The 22,556-nt window shown below is 35.7% G+C and overlaps 2 protein-coding genes across 3 annotated transcripts in view; both read left to right on the top strand.

Moving 5' to 3' along the window:
• The window catches only part of SENP7 (SUMO specific peptidase 7), a 157,728-nt gene extending 148,450 nt beyond the window's left edge, over positions 1–9,278 (top strand). The window contains 6 exon segments of the mRNA XM_043594036.1: positions 489–613; positions 2,452–2,504; positions 3,922–3,971; positions 4,066–4,134; positions 5,241–5,391; positions 7,421–9,278. Of these exon segments, the coding sequence (XP_043449971.1) occupies positions 489–613; positions 2,452–2,504; positions 3,922–3,971; positions 4,066–4,134; positions 5,241–5,391; positions 7,421–7,558 (586 nt within the window). The 3' untranslated portion in view covers positions 7,559–9,278.
• Positions 9,279–11,549: 2,271 nt separating this feature from the next.
• Positions 11,550–22,556, top strand: part of IMPG2 (interphotoreceptor matrix proteoglycan 2) — an 87,467-nt gene continuing 76,460 nt past the window's right edge. For both annotated transcript variants that reach the window (XM_043594035.1, XM_043594034.1), the window contains exons 1-2: positions 11,550–11,873; positions 12,334–12,585. In XM_043594035.1, the coding sequence (XP_043449970.1) occupies positions 11,789–11,873; positions 12,334–12,585 (337 nt within the window). In that variant the 5' untranslated portion in view covers positions 11,550–11,788. The remainder of the gene's footprint in view (positions 11,874–12,333; positions 12,586–22,556) is intronic.

The raw sequence follows: 22,556 nt of genomic DNA, 5'->3' as shown, positions 1-22,556 counted from the left end.
TTGACAAATGGTCATATTGTAAATATAGTAGAAAAAATAAAAATGACAAATGCCCATAAGACTGTAATGACTGAGACATTGAATTTTTCTCTTTTGGGCTCAAAAGAATTTCTTACTAAGTAAAAGATGAAAAGATTTTAGAATAAACCTTAAAATATTTAAGAGAACAAACTGTTTAAGCACTAACAGAAAAAAGATGATGCTATGAGTTTATTTATTAAAGCAGTTCTTCAATAGGAAGCACTGATTATATGAAAGTAAATAAATTTGAAATAACTCAGATTTTACCCTAAGTAGTCTTACTACTCATTTAATTACTTTTGGAATGTGTGGTCCGTGTTATGTCAGATATTACATTGTTAATTGGTATGTTAATTGTTAATTGGTATGAAGTTTGTTTTACCCACTTTCTCAGCTGTAGATCCAAAACACATTGCTCTGCATTGTTTAGATTTCGTGTTATTAAGATTGTGTTTCTTTTTCAACAGATCTCATTGGTATCTTGCTGTCATTTGTTTTCCATGGTTAGAAGAAGCTGTATATGAAGATTTTCCACAAACTGTATCCCAGCACTCACAGGCTCAGCCATCTCAACATGACAACAAAATAATAGGTGGTAAACTTAATGTACATACTGTTTTTAATGATGATGACAACAGTAGAATGATTTTAGTGAACAATATGAGGTTAAAAGATGTTAAAAAAAAAATATATATATATATATTTGAGGGAGGGAGGGAGGGAGGGAGAGAGAGAGAGAGAGAGAGAGAGACAAAGGGGGAGGGACAGAAGGAGCCAGAGAGAGAATCTGAAGTAGGCTCCATGCTCAGCACAGAGTCCAGTGTGGGGCTCGATCTCACAACCATGAGATCATGAACTGAACTGAAATCAAGAGTTGGATGCTCAACTGACTGAACTACCCAGGAGCCCTGGTGGTAGTATTTTTTTTTTTTTTAATGAAACTAGTAGAAAGAATAAGAAATCTGAAATTTTCATATAGATGCCCAACCTCATGTATAGACAAAATGTAATTCTTAAGTTATAATGTTATGTCAAGTTTTATCATAGCATTTTTTATAAAATAATCTTGCTAACATGACTAAGAATTCATACTATGGATCTTCAGGCATAGACCAGTTCAGGTCTTTGGCCTCCTTTGTTAAGTTTATTCCTAGGTATTGTATTCTTTTTTTTTTTTTACTAGTAAAGAAACTAAACCAATTATCAAAAACCAAAGAAAAAAATCAATGACCAGATAAATTCACAGATGAATTCTACCAAACATGTAAAGAAGAGTTAGTATCTACTGTCTTCAAACTATTCCCCCCCGCCAAAAAAAAGAAGAGAGGCTTCCAAATTGATTCAATGAGGCCAGCATTACTCTGATACTGAAGCCAGACAAAGACACTAAAAAACAAGAAAACTACAAGCCAATATCCCTGATGAACACAGAAGGAAAAGTCATCAGCAAAATATTAACAAACTGAATCCAAAACTACATTTAAAGACAGTTAAGTGGGATTTATTCCAGCTATGAAAGGATGGTTCAGTATCTGCAAATCAACCAACGTGACACATCACATTAACAAATTAAAGGATAAAAACCATTTGCTCATCTTAAACGATGCAGAAAAAGGATCCATTCATGATAAAAACTCCCAACAAAGTGGGTTTAGAGGGAACATAGTTCAGCAGCATCATAAAGCCCATGAATGACAACCCATACCTAACATCATACTTATGGAGAAAAGCTAAAAGCTTCTCCTTTACGATCAGGAACAAAGATGTCCACTGTCACCACTTTCATTCAACATAGTACTGAAGTCCAGCAATTAGACAAGAAAATAAAGAAAAGGCAACCAAATTGGTAAGGTAGAAGTAAAATTGTCACTATTTGCAGATGACATGATACCATATATATATATATATATATATATATATATATATATATATATATTCTTTTTAGTGCAATTGTAAATGGAATTGTTTTCTTAATATCTCTTTCTGCTACTTTGTTATTAGTATATAGAACTGCAACAAATTTCTGTAAATTAATTTTGTATCTTGCAACCCTACTGAATTAATGTATTTTAAGAGTTTTTTGGTGGTGAAATCCCACATTTTTTCTCAATTTAAATGAACACATTTCTTGTTAATGCTAGTAAACTGACTAGGTTTACTTAAAATTCTTAAAATTCTTACTTAAACTTCAGGTCTCTTAAACTTCTTCCATGATTTTTCTTATGTTACAACCCAAATGTTAATTCACTAAGCAAATAATAAGCCTACTTATTTCGAGAAAAAAAGAAAATTACATGTTTTATAGCTGTAGTCTAAGCAGTAGGCAGAATATTAATAGCCATTGCCATTAATACTGGTCCAAACCACATCTAAATACTTGATATTAGATATAAAATAAGCACTCATTATTGCTTTATTATTTCTAACTAGATAATGATGTACATACTACTTCAACACTGTCCTTGGGCACAGAGGATTCCCAAGTAAGTGTGTTCTTTATAGATATGAAAGAAGGAATCTTTTCTATTGTTATTTTTTAGTTTTTATTTCATTTATTTCCACCCTGGTCTTTATTATTTCTTTCCTTCTACTACCTTTGGGCTTTGTTGGATCTAACTTTTCTAGTTTCTTTAGGTGTAAGGTTAGATTGTTTATTTGAAATTTTTCTTATTTTTTGAGGTATGCCTATATCACTATAAACTAACCTCTTAGAACTGCTTTCCTAGCATCCCAAAGATTTTGGGCTAATGTGTTTTCATTTTCATTTGTTGCCATGTAGTTTTGTGATTTCCTCCTTGAGTTCTTTGTTGACCCATTGGTTGTTTAATAGGTTTAGTGTCCACATTTTTAGGTTCTGTTAACTTTTCTTTTTCTTTTTTCTTTTTTTGAATGTTTATTTGTGAGAGAGAGAGAGTGACAGAGCAAGAGCGGGGGAGGGGCAGAGAGAGAGGGAGACACAGAATCCAAAGCAGGTTCCAGGCTCTGAGCTGTCAGCACAGAGCCTGAGGCGGGGCTCGAACTCACCAGCCATGAGATCATGACCTGAGCCGAAGTCAGACACTCAACCGGCTGAGCCACCCAGGCACCCCTAACTTTTCTTTTATGGACTTCCAAACTGTTATGTATGGTCTAGATTTGGTGTCTTAATTGATTAAGGTAGGCACCTAGCGATTTTTTTTTTTTTTTGTATGTATAGACAGTAGCAGCCTTGCTATCCTGGCAGAGGCTTATGTCTTTACTGTTACTGGTATAGGGTGGGCAGAAGAAAGGAAGTTTCCTTTTCTGTTCTAACAGTGGCACAATAGGAGACCTTCTTGCTTGTACAACAGTCTTCCCAAATTAAGTTCCTTAGACCAACTGTTGTAAGATGCAGAGTATGATAAAAAGGATTGTAAGGTCAGTTAAGTTGGTTAAACTCTGTGTCCTATTCATCTCTTAAAGATTCACTGTTACATTAGAATAATAAAGGTACTAAGAAGTTATGCATTAAAGAATTCTGCTTAAGTTTGGCCTGTTGTTTCCCAGATTTGTCTCCAGTGACATCATACATTGAGTTAGAGAATGTATGTAAAGGCAGGTTAAATTAACTTGTTTATCTTTGCTTGAGATGGTAACTCTGAATAGAAGTAATTAAAGTTCTAGGTTGTTTTTTAGGCTATGTCAAAGTTCTAGAACTTCTTGAAACTACATGTAAAAGTATAAGATACTGTTTCACTAGTATAAGGAAATAAATCAATGAATTTCTGAAAAAACAACATTGGCTCACTTTAGATGATGAAAAGGACTCTTACTTGAAATTTTAATTTCAGAGTATTTCAAACATTTTAAAGATTAACTGAACACTAATGTATTCAAACTGGTTTTAATTGCAAAGCCATAAAAATTCCTGTTTTATTTCAGAGTACCGAGACAAATATATCAGTACCAGTACCAAAGAAAATGTGTAAAAGGTATGTACATGCTATAATAATAGTTTTATCAGATATTTAAGTTTAATTCATGTACAAGTATGTACATCTTGATTTCTTCTTTTGATTTTCATAGGCCATGCATTCTCATACTAGATTCCTTGAAAGCTGCTTCTATACAAAACACAGTTCAGAATTTACGAGAGTAAGTAATGACAATTTTTCTCTCAGTCTGTTATCTAAAATCTCAATAATTTTGAAGCTACGATATTTAAGAATTACTGAAAAGACTGTATCAGGAATTATATTTTATTATGTATTTACATGAGGTCTACAATCTAATCAATAATAAACATCCCCTATTGTATGTTAATATTAAAGCACTAATATTTCTCAGATAATAACTTGTATATATTGAAAGTAAAATCAAAATTTGTATTCATAACTGAACAAAAAGCATAATTTTACAAAGGAGCGTTGCAGCTATTAGTGGTTATCAAAAGTATCATTTTAGAGAAAATAAGAGCTTTTTCACCTTTTTATTACTTCTTTGTGTATATATTGGGGAGCCTGGCTGTCTCAGTTGTAGAGCAAGCGTGTGACTTTTTTTTTTTTTTTTTAATTTTTTTTTCAACGTTTATTTATTTTTGGGACAGAGAGAGACAGAGCATGAACGGGGGAGGGGCAGAGAGAGAGGGAGACACAGAATCGGAAACAGGCTCCAGGCTCTGAGCCATCGGCCCAGAGCCCGACGCGGGGCTCGAACTCACGGACCGCAAGATCGTGACCTGGCTGAAGTCGGACGCTTAACCGACTGCGCCACCCAGGCGCCCCCAAGCGTGTGACTCTTGATCTCAGGGTCTTGAGTTTAAGCCCCATGTTGAGTGTGGAGCTTACTCAAAAAAAAAAGGGGGGTTGGTATTTGTGTGTGTATATAAGTGTGTGTGTGTATATGTATGTGTGTAATTTTGTAATTACTGTAGGATCTGGAAACAACTGGGAACTCAAGTTTTAAAGTAATTTATTAGTTTAGTAATTAACAAATTTAGTAATTTGTTAGTAATATAAATGAGCTTATGTGTGTGAGTTATGAAAGTTGGATTGTTGAAAAAAGTCTAGCTTTTAGTTAGAAACTCAGATGATTTTCTTTTAAATAGCAACCCTTGAAGCCTCACATATTATAATTTGTACTGTTAAACTTGGAAATTTGACTTGAGGCAACACATTTGATAGCAAATATTTTCCATCTTTGTGTTGAATAATAGTAAAGAGATTTCTACTAGAGTCACTCTACTTTTTTGATGATTCAAGGTATTTAGAAGTAGAGTGGGAAGTTAAACGAAAAACTCATCGTGAATTCAGCAAAACAAACATGGTGGACCTATGCCCTAAAGTTCCTAAACAAGATAATAGCAGTGATTGTGGAGTATATTTACTGCAGTATGTGGAGAGCTTCTTTAAGGTATGTAAAAATTCTTTATTCACAGTTACCAGCATATAATTACAAATTACTGGGCAAACAAAGAAGCAAAATATTACAGGTAATCAAGAAAGAAAAAGTAAATCACATATAATCCAGATATTAGAGTTATTTAATGGATAAGAACTTTAAAATGATTTGAATAATATGTTAGAGAGAATAGAGTGAACAAAATGGATGAAAAGATGGAACCTGCTAAAAAAGATCACGTGGGTATTCTACAGCTAAAATTTCATAATAATATATCTGAAATTAAGAATTTATTGGCACTGGGGTGCCTGCATGGCTCAGTTGGTTAAGCATCCTTCTTCAACTCAGGTCATGATCTCAAGCCCCGTGTCGGGCTCTGTGCTGACAGCTAGCTCAGAGCCTGGAGCCTGTCTTCAAGATTCTGTGTCTCCCTCTCTTTCTGTCCCTCCCCTGCTCAGGCTGTCTCTCTCTCTCTCTGTCTCAAAAATAAATAGAACATAAGAAAAAAAAAAGAATTTATTGGGACTTGTGATGAATACTCGGCATTGTATGCAAGTGATGAATCACTAAATCCTACACCTGAAATTAATATTGTACATATGTTAACTAACGAATTTAAATAAAAACTTGGAAGAAAAAATAGGAACTTATTGCTTGAGTTTAATAGCAGACTTGGATGTAGCAGAAGACAGGATTAGAATTAAAAAAAAAAAAAAAGAGCAATAGAGGCACCTGGGTGGCTCAGTTGGTTAAGCATCTGGCTCTTGATTTTGGCTCAGGTCACAATCTCACAGTTTGTGGGTTCAAGCTCCACGTTGGGCTCTGCACTGACAGTGTGCAGCCTGCTTGCGATTCTTTCTCTCTGCCCTTCCCCTGCTCACTGTCTCTCTCTCAAAATAAATAAACTTCCATAAATGAGTAAATAAATAACAAATAAATAGGGCAATAGAAAGTATTCAACTGTATTTGAGAGAGAAAAAAGAACGTAAAGAACAGAATAGACAAGTGTGATGTGAGTAAAAAATTTGAATTTACATGTAATTGGAATTCCAGAAAGATTAGGTTGGAAGAGAAAGGCAGACAAAAATTTGAAGGAAAAATTTCAAAACTAAAAGACCCATATATTCAAGAAGCTCAGAAAGCCATAAGCTAGATGAGTACAGTGACAAGCATGAGTGTTCTTTTCTAGCTCATCAGCCATGCTATAGGTAACAGTATTGACATTTTAAAAGCAAGGGACCACTCTTTGCTTTTTAAACCGTCAGCTCATTACTTCAGTCATTACCAGGGTTACTTGTGAGGCCCCTCTCCTCTCTCTGGAGGTCAGGGAGGCGAGGCTGAAAGTTCCAACTCTCTAATTACATTGTTGGTTGTCTTGGCAACCAGCCCCATTTTTTTTGGTGTGGTGTTACGAAGGTGGGTACAGAAGCAGGGTATTTTTGACTAGAAGCTTGCTTGGAGAATTCTTTTTTTTCATATTTATTTTCTTTATTCTGAGAGAGCATGAGTGGGTGAGAGGCAGAGACAGAGAGACAATCCCTAGCAGGCTCTGCACTGTTAGTGCAGAAGCCAGCACGGGGCTCCTTACCACCCCCTGCCCAAACCATGAGATCTTGACCTGAGCTGAGATCAAGATTTGGACAAGTAACTGACTGAGCTACCCAGGTGCCCCTTGCTTGGAGAATTCTTAAAGGTACTTTCAGCATGTGAGGGTTATAGTATACAGTTGGAACTTTTGATATAATTGGGGAGGAATGATAATATATAGTTTTAGGTGAATTGTATAGTATGTGAATTCTATCTCAGTAAAGCTGCTATTTTAAAAAGTTAGCAATTTTTCAGGGTGCCTGGCTGGCTTAGCCAGAAGAGCATGTGACGATCTCAAAGTCATGACTTTGAGCCCCATGTGGGGTGTAGAGAGGACTTAACTTAAAAATAAAAAGCTAAAAAAAGTTAGGAATTTTTCATTTCTTGTAAAATGAAATTAAAACAAGTTTGAATTGTCCTGCTAAAGGGATTTCATTTTCTTTTCTCTCATTAGGATCCTATTGTTAATTTTGAACTTCCAATTCATTTGGAGAAATGGTTTCCTCGTCATGTAATAAAGACCAAACGGGAAGATATTCGAGAGCTCATTTTGAAACTTCATTTACAGCAACAGAAGGGCAGCAGTAGCTAGTTAATCTGTACAAACATGACACAGATGTCCTATAAGATTACTGGAAAGCTGCTTACCAGCATTTGTGTTAGTCAGCTCACAGAGAAGAAAATAACTTGTGGTAGTTTTATAAGTCATTGAACATTATTTAAAATAAATAAGATATATTATTAGATTGTTGGGATCTGGTAGATGTAGTGGAAAATGGGGGTGATATAGAGAAACTTATTAGAAATTAAACTTTCATAAATATTTGATATTTTTCTGATCAAATTTGCTTCTGATTATGCAATAGCATATGTAAATGTGGGAATGTTTTTGTAGATAATAAAACCAAGTGATCTGTACTTCCATATAACTGGGAGTTGAGGGGAGTTAGGTCCTCCCTGGTGCCAGCCCCAGTGCTTGTCACATTTGTTGACAAGTCACATTATATTGTAATACTATTCTTTGCGGCTCAAGCATGCAATATGAATACTATGTATTTTTTTAAAGAAGAATTTAGTATTAAGGCTTCAGAAAATGCCATTTACGGCATCCTTTCTGTATAGTGTAAAAGAAGACATGATGTTAGGAAGATGATTGAAATTGACTCTTTCAAAGCGCAGCTTATTTTTCTCAGTTGCTAAATGGAATTGTTACTCTGCTGTGATTGTTACATGTTTTCTTTTTCTTTTGATGTCATATATGGGGATCTGGGAAATTAGTTCATTCATTCAGAATGAAATTTGGAACAAAAAAAATTTAGCTACCCAAAATAGGTTTTTACAATGACATATGTAGCTCAACATAGTTCTTTGAGGTAATAGCTATATCAATATTGACTTCTATCCTATTCTGATATCCTAGAATATACGTATACACTTTCTGTAAGTATCAAAGATAAAATTGATGTCCTCATAACTTTAATTAAAGAATACCCTCAAAATCTTATTTATTAATTGTTAGAACTAAATATATAATTTTATAGCTCTGTTTACCCAGTATTTATCTGCAAAGTCAGATTGCTCGAATTGCTTTTATATTTTTAAATTGTAGTTTTTAGAGACCTATGATCCCTATGAAGCATAAGTTTTTATTAAATGTTTAGGGAACAGTTTTGAATTCATGTGATGATGGTGGTATTATATGTGATTAAACACTTTACAACCTTTTAATGTTATCAGGAAAATTTTGAGGGGACAATTATATTGTATTTTCTCAGATTAAAAAACCATGTTTTTTAAGAATATTATTTTAATCTTCTGTTTTAAGTATCTCTTGGATTTATATTGTTAACTGTATATAAGGCAGTGAAGCAAAGGCAATTTAAGATGAAGCTAAAAATTGGAACATTTTATTTCAAAATCATGTGAATTTGAAGTTGTCAGTTAAGCCTCAGTATTTTTGAATTTTTGTTAATCTTGTCACCATCTTTATATTGTTAAAGATATTTGTCTTTTGGGGATTTCTCAGAAAGATGATTATAATTACATGATTTTATTCCCAGTATGTGTGTGTATGGGAGGGGATTTTTTTTAAAATGACTATTAATTATTTTGTACATCTAACTTTGGGAAAGCAAGTATATAATACATCTTCATATGACTTCTTAACTTTTGTGTTTGTATGTTTTTCAAAGGTACCACTGTCCTTTATCATGTTTTAAAGATTGTTTAAAATTCATTTTCCTAAATTCATGTGGAAATAATGTGTTGAGAATATCAACATTTTATATTAAACATGTTTCCAATTCATCAAATTAAGGTGTAATTTTCCTTTCTTAAGAATCATGAGCCATTCTTAGAAATAAATTGTTGAATTTATAATACCCAGTGCATCTCCAATAACTGATGGTTAGATGAATTTTTCTTTCTGCCTTAACAAGCATATAGTTAATTTGATTGTTCAGGAGACATTTTTGGAGCATGTACTATTAGCAGGCAGTTTGCTAGGTACAAAACAATGAACCACAGCTTTTATTCCTGAGTCATTTATAGCTAATGGGAGAAATGGACATATGCATAGTTTTAATATTACTGGTAAAAACGATCATAGAGTTTCTTGGGGGCTCAGGAGGGAATTCAGCCTTGCTGCATGTGTGTGTGTGTGTGTGTGAGAGAGAGAGAGAGAGAGAGAGAGAGGTGGCGGGGGAGAGAGAGAGTGAGATGTGGTAGAGAGGTAGTAAGAGGGTTGTCACTGGACAGGGAAAGTCTTCCTAGAGAAGATAATATTAATTTTAATTTGCAACTCTTGGGATAAACAAAAGTGGTAGCTTTTTTGTGTGTGTGTGTGTCATATCTAATCACTTAACTAGGATTTAGGAAAAGTTTAATGCCTCTTATAATCAGTTTGTTTTCTTTTTATGTTACGGGGGAAATAAGGTTCTTGTCATACAGAGCCATTTCTAACCTGGTTCTAATCTATGTGCTGTCCTCATCTTTCCACTGTCACCTGCTTTTTAATTCTATAAAATTACTCATTTATGCTGTAATTGCTTTTGGCTTAATACCAAGCTTAAGCCTTTTACTCATAGCAAATTATCTTGGGTTTTCTTTCTTTCAGTAATGTTTATTTGGAAATGTGCTGAACTAAAATAAATATGAAATGTCATCTGTATTCAGTATTTTTTTTTTTAATTGTGAAAACGACCTGTAATTGTTAAACTATGTCTGGACTGGGAGAACTGTGAGTGGACTTGTATACTCTGAAGGCTTGCTTGACTGGAAGTATATAAAACCTTATGGGAAATCATAGGCTTTTCCTTCCTTCTGTAGAGTCTCTTGTAACTGAACTTGATCTTGTGGAAATTTGGGAACATTGTCCAGGAGCTGCTAAAAGACAAACTTCTGTGGGTATGTGGCTTCCCTGTCTACACACACCTACCTGGTCTCTTTTCTTAAAACTGAGTACATCCCTTTGAGGGCTGAAGAAATCGGGGTTGACTATTTTAGAATTCTCAAGAGAAATGTGCTTTAAATCTTTACAAAACTTTTCTTTTTTCAGGGGCTCCTGGTGGCTCAGTTGGTTAAGTGTCCAACTTTGGCTTAGATCATGATCTCACAGTTCGTGAGTTGGAGCCCCGCATTGGGCTCCCTGCTGTCAACACAGAGCCTGCTTCATATCCTCTTCTCCTCCCCCACTAATGTGCACGCACGCACGCGCGCAAACACACACACACACACACACACACACACACACACACACACACACTGTCTCTCTCTCTCAAAAATAAATAAAAACAAAACTTTTTTTTCTTTTTTTAGAGAACTTCTCCAAAGACACAGGACATAAGATGTAAATCCAGTGCTATTTGATAGTAAATCCTAGCTTCCACAGGGACTTTGACTAGTTTAATTGCTTTTTACTAGGTTTGTTTGATAAAAACAACTGCTCTAATACAAAGAATTTTATCTAGTCCCATGGTGGTAAAAGTTATCCTTTGTTGGTTGCGAGTTCCTCATGTACATAAACATTCTGGGCCTCATGTTTAATAGCTAATTAAGCAACACAGTTATCACGTGGCTGTCATTAATACTGTATGATTAGTATGTGCCAGGCAGTATTCTAATAGTGCATTTTCTGTGTATTAACAAATTTAATCCTCACAGCAGTTCTATCATGAGTTAGCTTTATCTTCCTATCCCATTTTCTATAAAAGGAAGAAGTTATTAAGTGGTTAGAGCCAAAGATTTTCAAATTTCTAACCAAGGAGAGAGATTTGAAAGACAGTAACTATGACAAAACTAGAGCTAGTTTTGTGTGTAGCTCTGTATTTCTGAAGTAGATAGGTATAGTGAGTCTGGGCTTACAAACTATATGTTTACAAATAACAGGCCCTAGAAAAACCCAAAGTACATGTGAATCTATCAGGTTCAACTAGTAGATTCAGAAAAATTGTAAAGCTCAGTGAATTATATGTGAAACATTATTTTTAAGTGGACTGTCTGGTAATGGCAAAGAACGTGTTTGTAAAGAGCTTAGCTGACTGGATTAGAATAAAGAAATTGTCTCTCTCCATCTGTTCTAATTAGCTTATCTCTTCTGCTTTCATAGCGTGCTGCTTCTTTCAGAAAAGAAGTGAGAGGTATTTTGAAAGGACACCATTTTTATTTAAGCTAATTTATAATGGTTTTGGAATGGTTGTCAGTTTTCAAAGATAAACTTTGAAATGTTAGACCTTTTCTATAATAACTTGTTACTGGAAGTTTCAAGGCTTTTTTGGGTGCTCAAGGATTTTGGCCTCTCCTTATTCCTTTGATTTTGGCCCAAATGATTATGTTTCCTCATTTTGGGAAGATTTCTCTGGGTATTTTGATATTTGTCGTGATAGAAGGAAACCTTCCATCATTAACAGGTATTTAAAAAGCTTTGTAATTTTAATTTTTTATTTTTCTTTATATCTCTAGTGTATTCTCTTTAACATTATTTAATTTAATATGACCATTGTAAGAACTTGAATCAAATACTACTCTGTTAGGCTTTGATATTGCTTCATTTAAACTTTTAAAATCTCTCAATATTTTTGGTTTTCCTTTTCATTAGTAATTTCTTCTTCAGACTTACTTCCGCTTATTTCTTGTATTGAAATTGGATGTATAGTCGATTTTAACAACTAAGAATCTTGAAATAAAGGAGTAGGAATTAGATGGAGAAAAGATTGACTGCTCACTCCTCCCCTCTTAAGTATGCATGTTTACAATTTGAGCATTGACTTCAAAATCCAAATGTGGCACAAAAGTCAGTTTTTCTTTGTTACTTTTCATTCTGTATCTTCATTCATTATCAGAAGACTTGTCTATGCTTTCACTATGTAGCACAAACCTACATATCTTTAGAAGATATCCAAGAACCCAAGAGTGCAGTTTCTTTTCGCCTGACTGACAAGGAATCCGGGGAGCCTTCTCATTCTACTGAAAAGAAACTACTTTTGGACCACAGAGAAGCTGAAAAACAGTGGTTGCTCAGAAGAAGGCGATCTATCCTGTTTCCTAATGGTGTAAAAACCTGCCCAGATGAAAGCATTACAGAGGCTGTGGCAAAGCATGTAAAGTACTTTAAAGTACGAGGTAAGTGAACATCCAAACCTTGGGACTCCGTGATGAAATTCAAACATACTCCTAGCATGTTGTTGTATCTTGTTAAAATTCAGAGTATGTGATAATTTAGACACGGAGCCAAATATTATCTTTCTCTTAGCTATGGAAAAAGGACTTGCTATAAGTATAGTATTTATATAGCTTCAGAGGAAAGTTTGCATTAAGAGAGGAAATGGCTTAAATCTTTGAAGCACTTCAAAAATACCAGTTTATGTTACTGGAAGATTTAACTATTTTTACTTCTTAATTAAGTAATTAGTCTAAATATGCCCACAAAATGTATTTACCATGGTATACTTACCTATTTGGCTAATTAGTTACTTTATGTACATGAAAATATAATACATGTCTATATTTTATAGTTTAGACATTCTGCAGATTCATGCTGGTTATACTCTGGTTGGTACACATAAACCTTATATCTAAGATGATGACAACTCTCACAATAGACCCTAAAGCAACAAAACTAGGATTTTATTTTTAATTTAACAGTATTATTCTTGATTGAATACTTTTTCATTAGGTGAATTCATTCTGTTTCTTAAATTTACTATCTTAAATTTACTAACCAAAATTGCTTAATTGACCATAATATGTCCCTCAGATTTAAACGATTCTCAAACTTTGCTTTTTTGCTGCTAAAGAGACAATGTGATACGATGGATGTGATGCTAGTAAACTAAAGTGGAGGTGGATGATTAAATGATAGTGAAATGAGGCTAGTTCATTTATGTATGTTTTCAACAAATGTTTGTGGAGCACTTGCCATTTTCCATATGTTGGGCTCTATGAACCTTCAAGTCTAAGCTGCTACTTTATCTTCTCCTTTTTTATTTTCCTCCGTCTTGTCCTTCCCCTCCCCCTCCTCCTCCGTCACCAAAGCAAGCGATTGATTGATTGATTCATTCATTTATTCATTTCAGAGCTAGTGTTTTCTGTTTTAAGTTGTTATTTAAATTCCAGCTATTCAACATACAGTACAGTATTAGTTTCAGGTATACAATGTATGCGATTCAACACTTAACATACAGCACCAAGTTCTCATCAGAACAAGTGCACTCCTTAATCCCTATCTCCTATCCCCCTACCTATCTCCCTACTGGTAACCATCAGTTTGTTCTCTATAGTTAAGAGTCTGTTTCTTGGTTTGCCTCTCTCTTTTTTAACCTATGCTTATTTGTTTTGTTTCTTAAATTCCACATATGAGTGAAATCACACGGTAATCTGTCTTTCTTTGACTACTTTATTTTGCATAGCATAATACTCTCTAAGCAAGTGTTTTTAAAATAAAGTAATACCAGATATTACATATATAAAATTTTTTTGTTAAAATAATTTTTTAATGTTTATTCCTTATTTTGAGAGAGAGAAAGAGAGACCGAGTGTGAGCGGGAGTCAGGCAGAGAGAGAGGGAGACAGAATCCGAAGCAGGCTCCAGGCTCTGAGCTGTCAGCACACAGCCTGACGCGGGGCTCGAACTCACAGACTGCGAGATCATGACCTGAGCTGAAGTTGAAATCTTAACCAACTGAGCCGCCCAGGCACCCCTAATTTTTTAAGTGCCACTGTATTAACACATTTTTTAAGGAGTGTATTTACAACTCTTGATTATACTGTGAGATTATCAAACATTACTAAGCAATAAGCTTCCCTTTTACTTTTGTAATGGAAATCCATTGATTCTGACTTTTGTGTATAGGGCAAGTGCCAGAAGTGGCAAATTCCAAAGAGAGTGGGAAGAGAATAAAAGACTGAAGATGAATGGGAATGACAGCTCATAACTTATCAAAACGTTATTTCTATTGCCTTGGTTTTTCCTTTTAAAATAAATAGATCAGAATATCTAGGTAGATGCTGGGTAAGTGGTGAAGAGGAAATAACCATTTAAGCAATGTGGTTATATCTTTTAATTTCTTTGCTCTGATGTTTATAAATTCAAGAGATACTATTGAAAAAGAAGCCAACAAAAAGAAAAGCATTCCTAGAGTAATTGATTTTAAAATACAGATGCTATGAATAGGACCATTAGAAAGGGACCTCACAGACCTAAAAGACTCGGCACAGCATATCAGGACTGTAACAGTGTTGATATAGCTATTACTGTCATTGTAAAGAGTAAATATTTTATGTTTTTGAAAATTAGGAAAAATGAATATTTCAGCAAAGGTCTTGAAGAGATTTTGTAGGGATAATTGGATTATGCCCTTAGAACCAAATATTTGGAAATTAGAGGGAGAGATCCATTCAATGTCCAACTGAGGATCTTAGCTCTTTCTACCAAGCTAATTCATTTTAGTGGTTTGCCCAATTTTTCCTTAATAGAGAATTTGGCTTCAGTTGCTAGGCGGTGTAACAAATTTGAAAAATACCTTCATTTAAGCAAGAAGCAACTGCATTTAACCTAATGATTTGTGAAATTAAACAGATATTTAGGGTGCTTGGGGTTGAATGCAGTTAATATTCTCCTCCTACTTTATTTTTTTTTTTAACGCTTATTTATTTTTGAGACAGAGAGAGATAGAGCATGAAGGGGGGAGGGGCAGAGAGAGAAGGAGACACAGAATCAGAAGCAGGCTCCAGGCTCTGAGCCATCAGCCCAGAGCCTGACGTGGGGCTCGAACTCACAGACCGCAAGATCGTGACCTGAGCTGAACTCGGACGCTTAACCGACTGCGCCACCCAGGCGCCCCTCCTCCTACTTTAAAAAATTATATTTGTAGGTGGACTTTTAAAATATAACTTTATTGAGGTATACTTTGATGGATTATTGCTGCATTTTTAAATTACATAATCTGATTAGTTTTGACAAACATATTTACCCTTGAAATCATGCAGTTAAGATAATGAATGTATCACTCACCACTAAACATTTTCTTATTTGCCTTTGTAATCTGTCCCCTCTCAGCACTTCCCTTTATCCCAGTACTGAGGCAACCTAATCTGCTTTTTATCACTATGGATTGTTTGCATTTTCTACACTTTTATATATAAATGTAATCATATATGTACACTTTTTCGTCTGGCTTCTTTTGCTCAGTGCAATTATTATTTCGAGACTCATTTGTGACTTTTTTTTTTTATCAGTAGTTTGTTTCCTTTTATTGTTGAGTAGTATTCTATTTTAGGGATATACCACATTTTGGGATATTAGGGTTTTTTTCAGTTATTATAAAGAAAGCTGTCATGAACATTTGCATTCAAGTTTTTGTGTCAACAAAACCTTTTGGTTAATAGTGCAATGGCTGGAGGGCTGCCTCGGTGGCTCAGTCAGTTGGGTGTCTGACTTTGTTTGGCTCAGGTCATGATCTCACGGCCTGTGGGTTCGAGCCCCACGACGGGCTCTGTGCTGACAGCTCGGAGCCTGGAGCCTGCTTCAGATTCTGTGTCTCCCTCTCTCTCTGCCCCTCCCCCGCTCAAGCTCTCTGTGTCTCTCTCAAAAATAAACATTAAAAAAAATTAGAAAAAAATAGTGGAATGGCTGGGTCTCATGATAGGTGTATGTTTAACTCTTTATGAAGTTGCTAAACTGTTTCCCAATGTGGCTGTACCACCTGCACTGTATTAGAGTTCCAGTTTTTCCACATCCTTGCAATACTTGGTGTAGTCAGTCTTTTTAAACTGTAACCATTCTAGTGACTATGAAGCAATTGTGGTTTTAATATGCATTTTCTTTTTTAAAAAAAATTTTTTTTTCAACGTTTTTTATTTATTTTTGGGACAGAGAGAGACAGAGCATGAACGGGGGAGGGGCAGAGAGAGAGGGAGACACAGAATTGGAAACAGGCTCCAGGCTCCGAGCCATCAGCCCAGAGCCTGACGCGGGGCTCGATCTCACGGACCGCGAGATCGTGACCTGGCTGAAGTCGGACGCTTAACCGACTGCGCCACCCAGGCGCCCCAATATGCATTTTCTTAATGGCTAGTGATGTTGAGCACCTTTTTCATGTGCTCATTTACCATTTGCTTATCTTTTTTGGTGAAGAGTTTATTCAAATATTTTGCTCATTAAAAAAAAAAATAATTGGGTCATTTGTCTTATAGAATTGTAAGAGTTCTTAATATATTCTAAATACAAGCTCTTTGTCAGATACATGTTTTGCATACATTTTCACCCAGTGTGTGGCTTGTCTTTTGCTTTTCTTAATAATATCTTTTGAGAAACAGAAGTTTTCAATTTTGATGAAGTTCAACTTAAAAGTTTTTTTTTTGTTGTTTTTTTTTGGGGGGGGGTCATGCTTGTTTTTGGTTTTATCTAAGTTTGCCTAACCCAAAGTCAAAAGAATTTTCTATCTTTTCCTGTAAAAATTTTATAATTTTCAGGTTTTACATTTAGGTCTATGATCTACTCTGAGTTAAATTTTGTATGTGGGGTATATGGATCAGAGTTAAATATTTGCATATGCTTAGCCAATTGTTCCAGCACCATTTATTAAAAAGATTATCCTTTCTTGCCTTTAAGGCTTTGTTGAAAAATCAGTCTTCTGTATTTAGTGAGTCGATTTCTTCATTTTCTTCCACTGATCTATATGCCTGTTTTTATGCCAATACGACTCTGGCTTGATGACAATAAGTCTTTGAGGGGCGCCTGGGTGGCGCAGTCGGTTAAGCGTCCGACTTCAACCAGGTCACGATCTCGCGGTCCCTGAGTTCGAGCCCCGCGTCAGGCTCTGGGCTGATGGCTCAGAGCCTGGAGACTGTTTTCGATTCTGTGTCTCCCTCTCTCTCTGCCCCTCCCCCGTTCATGCTCTGTCTCTCTCTGTCCCAAAAATAAATAAACGTTGAAAAAAAAATTAAAAAAAAAAAACCAATAAGTCTTTGAATCAGATAGGGAAGGTTCTTCAACTTTGTTCTTCTTTTTTCAAATTCACTTCATAATGCTAGGTTCTTTGTCTTTCATATAAATATTAGCATCAGCTTGCCAACTTATACAAAAAGGGTGGCTGGAATTTTGATTGGGGTTGTGTTGAATTTATTGATCAATTTAGGAAGAATTGTCATCTTAACAGTATTGGGTCTTCTGCTCTATGAATGTGATACAGCCCACCATTTACTTAGGTCTTCTTCAATTTCTCTTGACAGTGTTTTGTAATTTTCAGTATATAGGTCTTAGAGCTCTTTTTATCAGATTTATATATTTTTATTTTTTATGCCATTGTTAATGTTATTTTAATTTCTTTTTAAAAAATGTTTATTTATTTATTCTGAGAAGGAGAGTATGAATGGGGGAGAGGCAGAGAGAGAGAGTGGGAGAGAGAGAATCCCAAGCAGGCTCCTTGATATCAACACAGAGCCCAACACAGGGCTCAAACTCATGAACCATGAGATCATGACCTGAGCCAAAGCCAAGAGTTGGGCACTTAACTGAATAAGCCACCCAGGTTCCCCAATGTTATTTTAGTTTCTGATTGTTCTTGCCAGTATAAGAGGCATACAACTGCATTTTGTATATTGGCCTTTTATTCTGTAATTTGCTAAATTCACTTATTTGTTCTAGTAGCTTTTTTGTGTATTCCTTAAGGTTTTCTACAAAGATGATTATTTGCATATAAAGATAATTTTACTTCTCATATTCCAACTTATATGCCTTTTATTTCTTGCTTTATTGCACCAAATTGACTGTTGTATATGTTTTGGGTACCACGATTCTGAGAGGAAAATAAGACTTTGTTCCATAATGGATTTCTATTTACTGGATAAGACGCACAGCCTGAGCCCTAGTAAAAGGATTAAAGACAGATTAAATGCAGGCCCTTCGTTATTCAGAATACTGTCATCCATATTTTGCTTTCCTCCAGCAGTTTTCAGGGCAGGTTTTCTCCACCACAAGAGAGACATTTATAGATCAGTTATCTTCTCAAAAATAGAAAGTTACCTTTAGCAGTCACTAAAGGCTACATGAAAATTGTGTCACAAGGGTGGGACTTCAGAACAGGTCTAATTCTAGGCCATAATGAAGTATGTGGCAATTATCTCTGGTGGTGCTTTGCCCTTCTTAGTACCTCTTTCCCTGGAGTCATGATGATTTTACTGTTTACTGCCTGCAGTGTCCTGTTTAGGTTTCCCATCTCCGAGCTGCATGAATGCTCCAGACTTCCTCCCAGTTCTCTTCCTTTATCAAAATGTAAGTGTTCTGAATCCTGTTATCCCAAGCTAGTTAATTGGACCTTCTTGTCAGATAGCTCTTAACTGGAAAGCCATTGGATAAATTAAGGATGTATTACCTTTCTGGAGGGAATTACATTTTTTTACAATTTTATTGAGACATAATTTACATATCATGCAACTCATCCATTTAATGTATAGAATTCAATGGTTTTCTAGTATATTCACAGAAACCTGCAACCGTTATCACACTTAGTTTAAAAATACTACATCACTTCAAAAAGAAACCTCATACTCTTTAGTCATTATGCAATCATGAATCATTAAGCAATCATTCATTAAGCAATCATGAATCTGCTTTTTACTTCTATAAACTTGTCTGTTATGGATATGTCAAATAAATGAGGTAATATAATATGTGATCTTTTGTGACAGTCTTCTTTCATTTTGCGTAATGTTTTCAAGGTTCATCCATGCTGTAGCATGTATCAGTAGTTTATTCTGTTTTATGGCCTAATATTATTTTCTTGTATGGATATACCACATTTCGTGTATCCATTTCTTAGTTGATGGGCACTTGGGTTGTTTTTAGCTATTTAGGTGTGTACCTAGGAGTAGAATTTTGGGATTTTATGGTAACTCTGTGTTTATCCATATGAGGAAGGCCAGATAGTTTTCTAAAGTAGCTGCACCATCTTACATTCACAACAGCAGTGTGTAAGATTCTGATTTTTCTACATCTTTGCCAGCACTATGATTTTCCTTAAAAAAAAAAAATTACAACCATCCTAGTAGGTGTGAAATGATATGCCCTGGTTTTGATTTGCATTTCTCTAGTGATTAATAACATTGGACATCTTTTTATTTGCTTTTTGGTCATTTGAATATCCTCTTTTGAAGAATATCTTTAGATCCTTCCCTATTTTTTAATTGGGTTGGTTTTTTTATTATTGAGTTATAACAGTTCTTTATATATTCTAGATACAAGTTTCTTATTGGATAAATGAATTGAAAGTATTTTTTCTCATTCTGTGGGTTGTCTTTTCACTTTCTTTTTTTTTTTTTTTTCAACGTTTATTTATTTTTGGGACAGAGAGAGACAGAGCATGAACGGGGGAGGGGCAGAGAGAGAGGGAGACACAGAATGGGAAACAGGCTCCAGGCTCTGAGCCATCAGCCCAGAGCCTGACGCGGGGCTCGAACTCACGGACCGCGAGATCGTGACCTGGTTGAAGTCGGACGCTCAACCGACTGCGCCACCCAGGCGCCCCTCTTTTCACTTTCTTGATGGTGTCTTCCATGTACTAAAGTTTTTGTTTTTGATAAAGTCCAATTTATCTATTTGTTCTTTTTCAAAATAGTTTTGGTTATTTAGATTCATTGTAATTCCATATGAATTTTATTTTTCTTTATTTTAGAGAGAAAGAGAGTACAAGCAGGGGGAGAGGGGCAGAGGAAGAGAAAGAGAATGTGAGGCAGGTGACACGCTCAGCATGGAGCCCGATGTGGGGCTCATTGCCACGACCTGAGCCAAAATCAAGAGTCAGACACTGAACCGACTGAGCCATGCAGCCACCCCTCCATATGAATTTTAGGACTAGCTTGTCAATTTCTATAAAGAAGTCAACCAGCATTTTGATAGGATTGCATTGGATCAAGTTGGAGATATTACTATATTAATAATGTTAATGATTCATGTCTGGATGCTTTAATTTGCATTTCTCTGAAGATGAATGATAGCACTTTTTCACACATTTATTGGCTTTTTGTATCTCTTCCTTTGTAAAGTGTTCCAGTCTTTTACAAGTTTTTTTTTTTTTTTTTAATGTTTATTTTTGAGACAGAGCATGAGCGGGGTAGGGGCAGAGAGAGGGAGACACAGAATCTGAAACAGGCTCCAGGCTCTGAGCTCTCAGCACAGAACCCGATGTGGGCCTCGAACCCACGAACTGTGAAATCATGACCTGAGCTGAAGTCAGACACTCAACCAACTGAGCCACCCAGGCGCCCCTTTTACCTGTTTTAAAAATTGGATTGTTTGACTTTTTATTAGAGAGTTGTAGAAATTCTTTAAATATCCTAAGTACCAGTTCTGTGTCATATATGTATTTTGAATATTTTCTGCCAGAGGTATCATTTGCCTATCCATTTTTTATTAATAGTGTCTTTGATAAATAGTTGCTAATTGTGATAAATTCTAATTTCTATTTTTTTCTTTTATAATTGCTGCTTTTAAAAAATTTTATTGTAGGGGCGCCTGGGTGGTGCAGTCGGTTAAGCGTCCGACTTCAGCCAGGTCACGATCTCGCGGTCCGTGAGTTCGAGCCCCGCATCAGGCTCTGGGCTGATGGCTCCGAGCCTGGAGCCTGTTTCCGATTCTGTGTCTCCCTCTCTTTCTGCCCCTCCCCCGTTCATGCTCTGTCTCTCTCTGTCCCAAAAATAAATAAAAACGTTGAAAAAAAAAAATTAAAAAAAAATTTTATTGTAGAGAGACAGAGCAAGCAAGGGGCAGAGAGAGAGAGAGAGAGAGAGAGAGAGAGAGAGAATCTTAAGTAGGCTCCACGCAGAGCCAGATGCATGGCTCAATCCCACAATCTGTGATCATGACCTGAGCCAAAATCAAGAGTCAGACACTCAATCAACTGAGACACCTAGGTGCCCCTATAGTTGTTGCTTTCTATGTCCTGTTTATGAAAGCTTTGCCTATCCTCAAGTCATATAAATGTTCTTCTGTCTTTTCTCTTAGGATCTTCATAATATTAGCCTTCATATTTCAAATTATTTTCTGTGTGTACTATAAATAAGTTATTGAGATTTTTTTTCTTTCTATAGAGATATATAGTAAAACCTTGGTTTGTGAGCTTAATTTGTTCTAGAAACATGCTTATAATCGAAAGCACTTGTATATCAAAGCAAATTTCCTCATAAGAAATAATGGAAACTCAAATGGTTCATTCCACAAGCCAAAAATATTCATATAAAAATGATTACAATACTAGGGCACCTGGGTGACTCAGTCGGTTAAGCGTCCAACTTTGGCTCACGTCACGATCTCACAGTTCATGAGTTCAAGCCCTGCATCGTGCCCTGTGCTGATAGCTCAGAGCCTGGAGCATGCTTTGGATTCTGTGTCTCCTTGTCTCTCTGCCCCTCACTTGCTCATGCTCTGTCTGTCTCTCTCTCTCTCTCTCAAAAATAAACAAACATTAAAAAGATTAAAAAAATATTACAATGCTGTAATATAATACAAAATAATAAAGAAAATACAAAATAGAAGGAAAAATAACTGCACTTACCCTTGAAAACCTTCGTGGCTGGTGTGAGGGAGACAAGAGAGAGGAGGGTAATTGTGTAGGACTTTCCCTATCACTAACAGAATCACTGTTATCTATTGGCTCAGTGGAATCTTTTTGGGCATAGGGACAATTGTATACATTCGCACAGATGTTGACTACAATACAGTATTAATAACCTTTTGTCATATACTGTATTTAAGGTAACCGGCAATAAGGGAGCAGAGGAAAGGGTCTCTATCTGCAGTCAGCCTGACCTAGAATGAAGCAAAGCATTCCTAAGCAAACTCTTGTATGGAAAAGCAAAGGACTGTCCACAGGTGCTTTGAAGTGGCAAAAAATGCTTTAGTGCTAGTTGTGGGCACCTACCAACATTCTGAAAAATCACTGATTGCTTCCAAACACCACAGCCTGAGATTGAGCATCTGAGCATGGGAGAGGATCACTCACAATCCTGCAGTGAGAGAGAGAGAGAGAGAGAGAGAGAGAGAGAGAGAGAGAGAGAGAGAGATTGAACACACCACTGGCTTAGTTGTGATCATGTGA

The sequence above is a fragment of the Prionailurus bengalensis genome, chromosome C2 (genome assembly GCF_016509475.1).
Source record: "Prionailurus bengalensis isolate Pbe53 chromosome C2, Fcat_Pben_1.1_paternal_pri, whole genome shotgun sequence".
NCBI lineage: Eukaryota > Metazoa > Chordata > Mammalia > Carnivora > Felidae > Prionailurus > Prionailurus bengalensis.
This window is presented reverse-complemented; position numbering and strand designations above follow the sequence as displayed.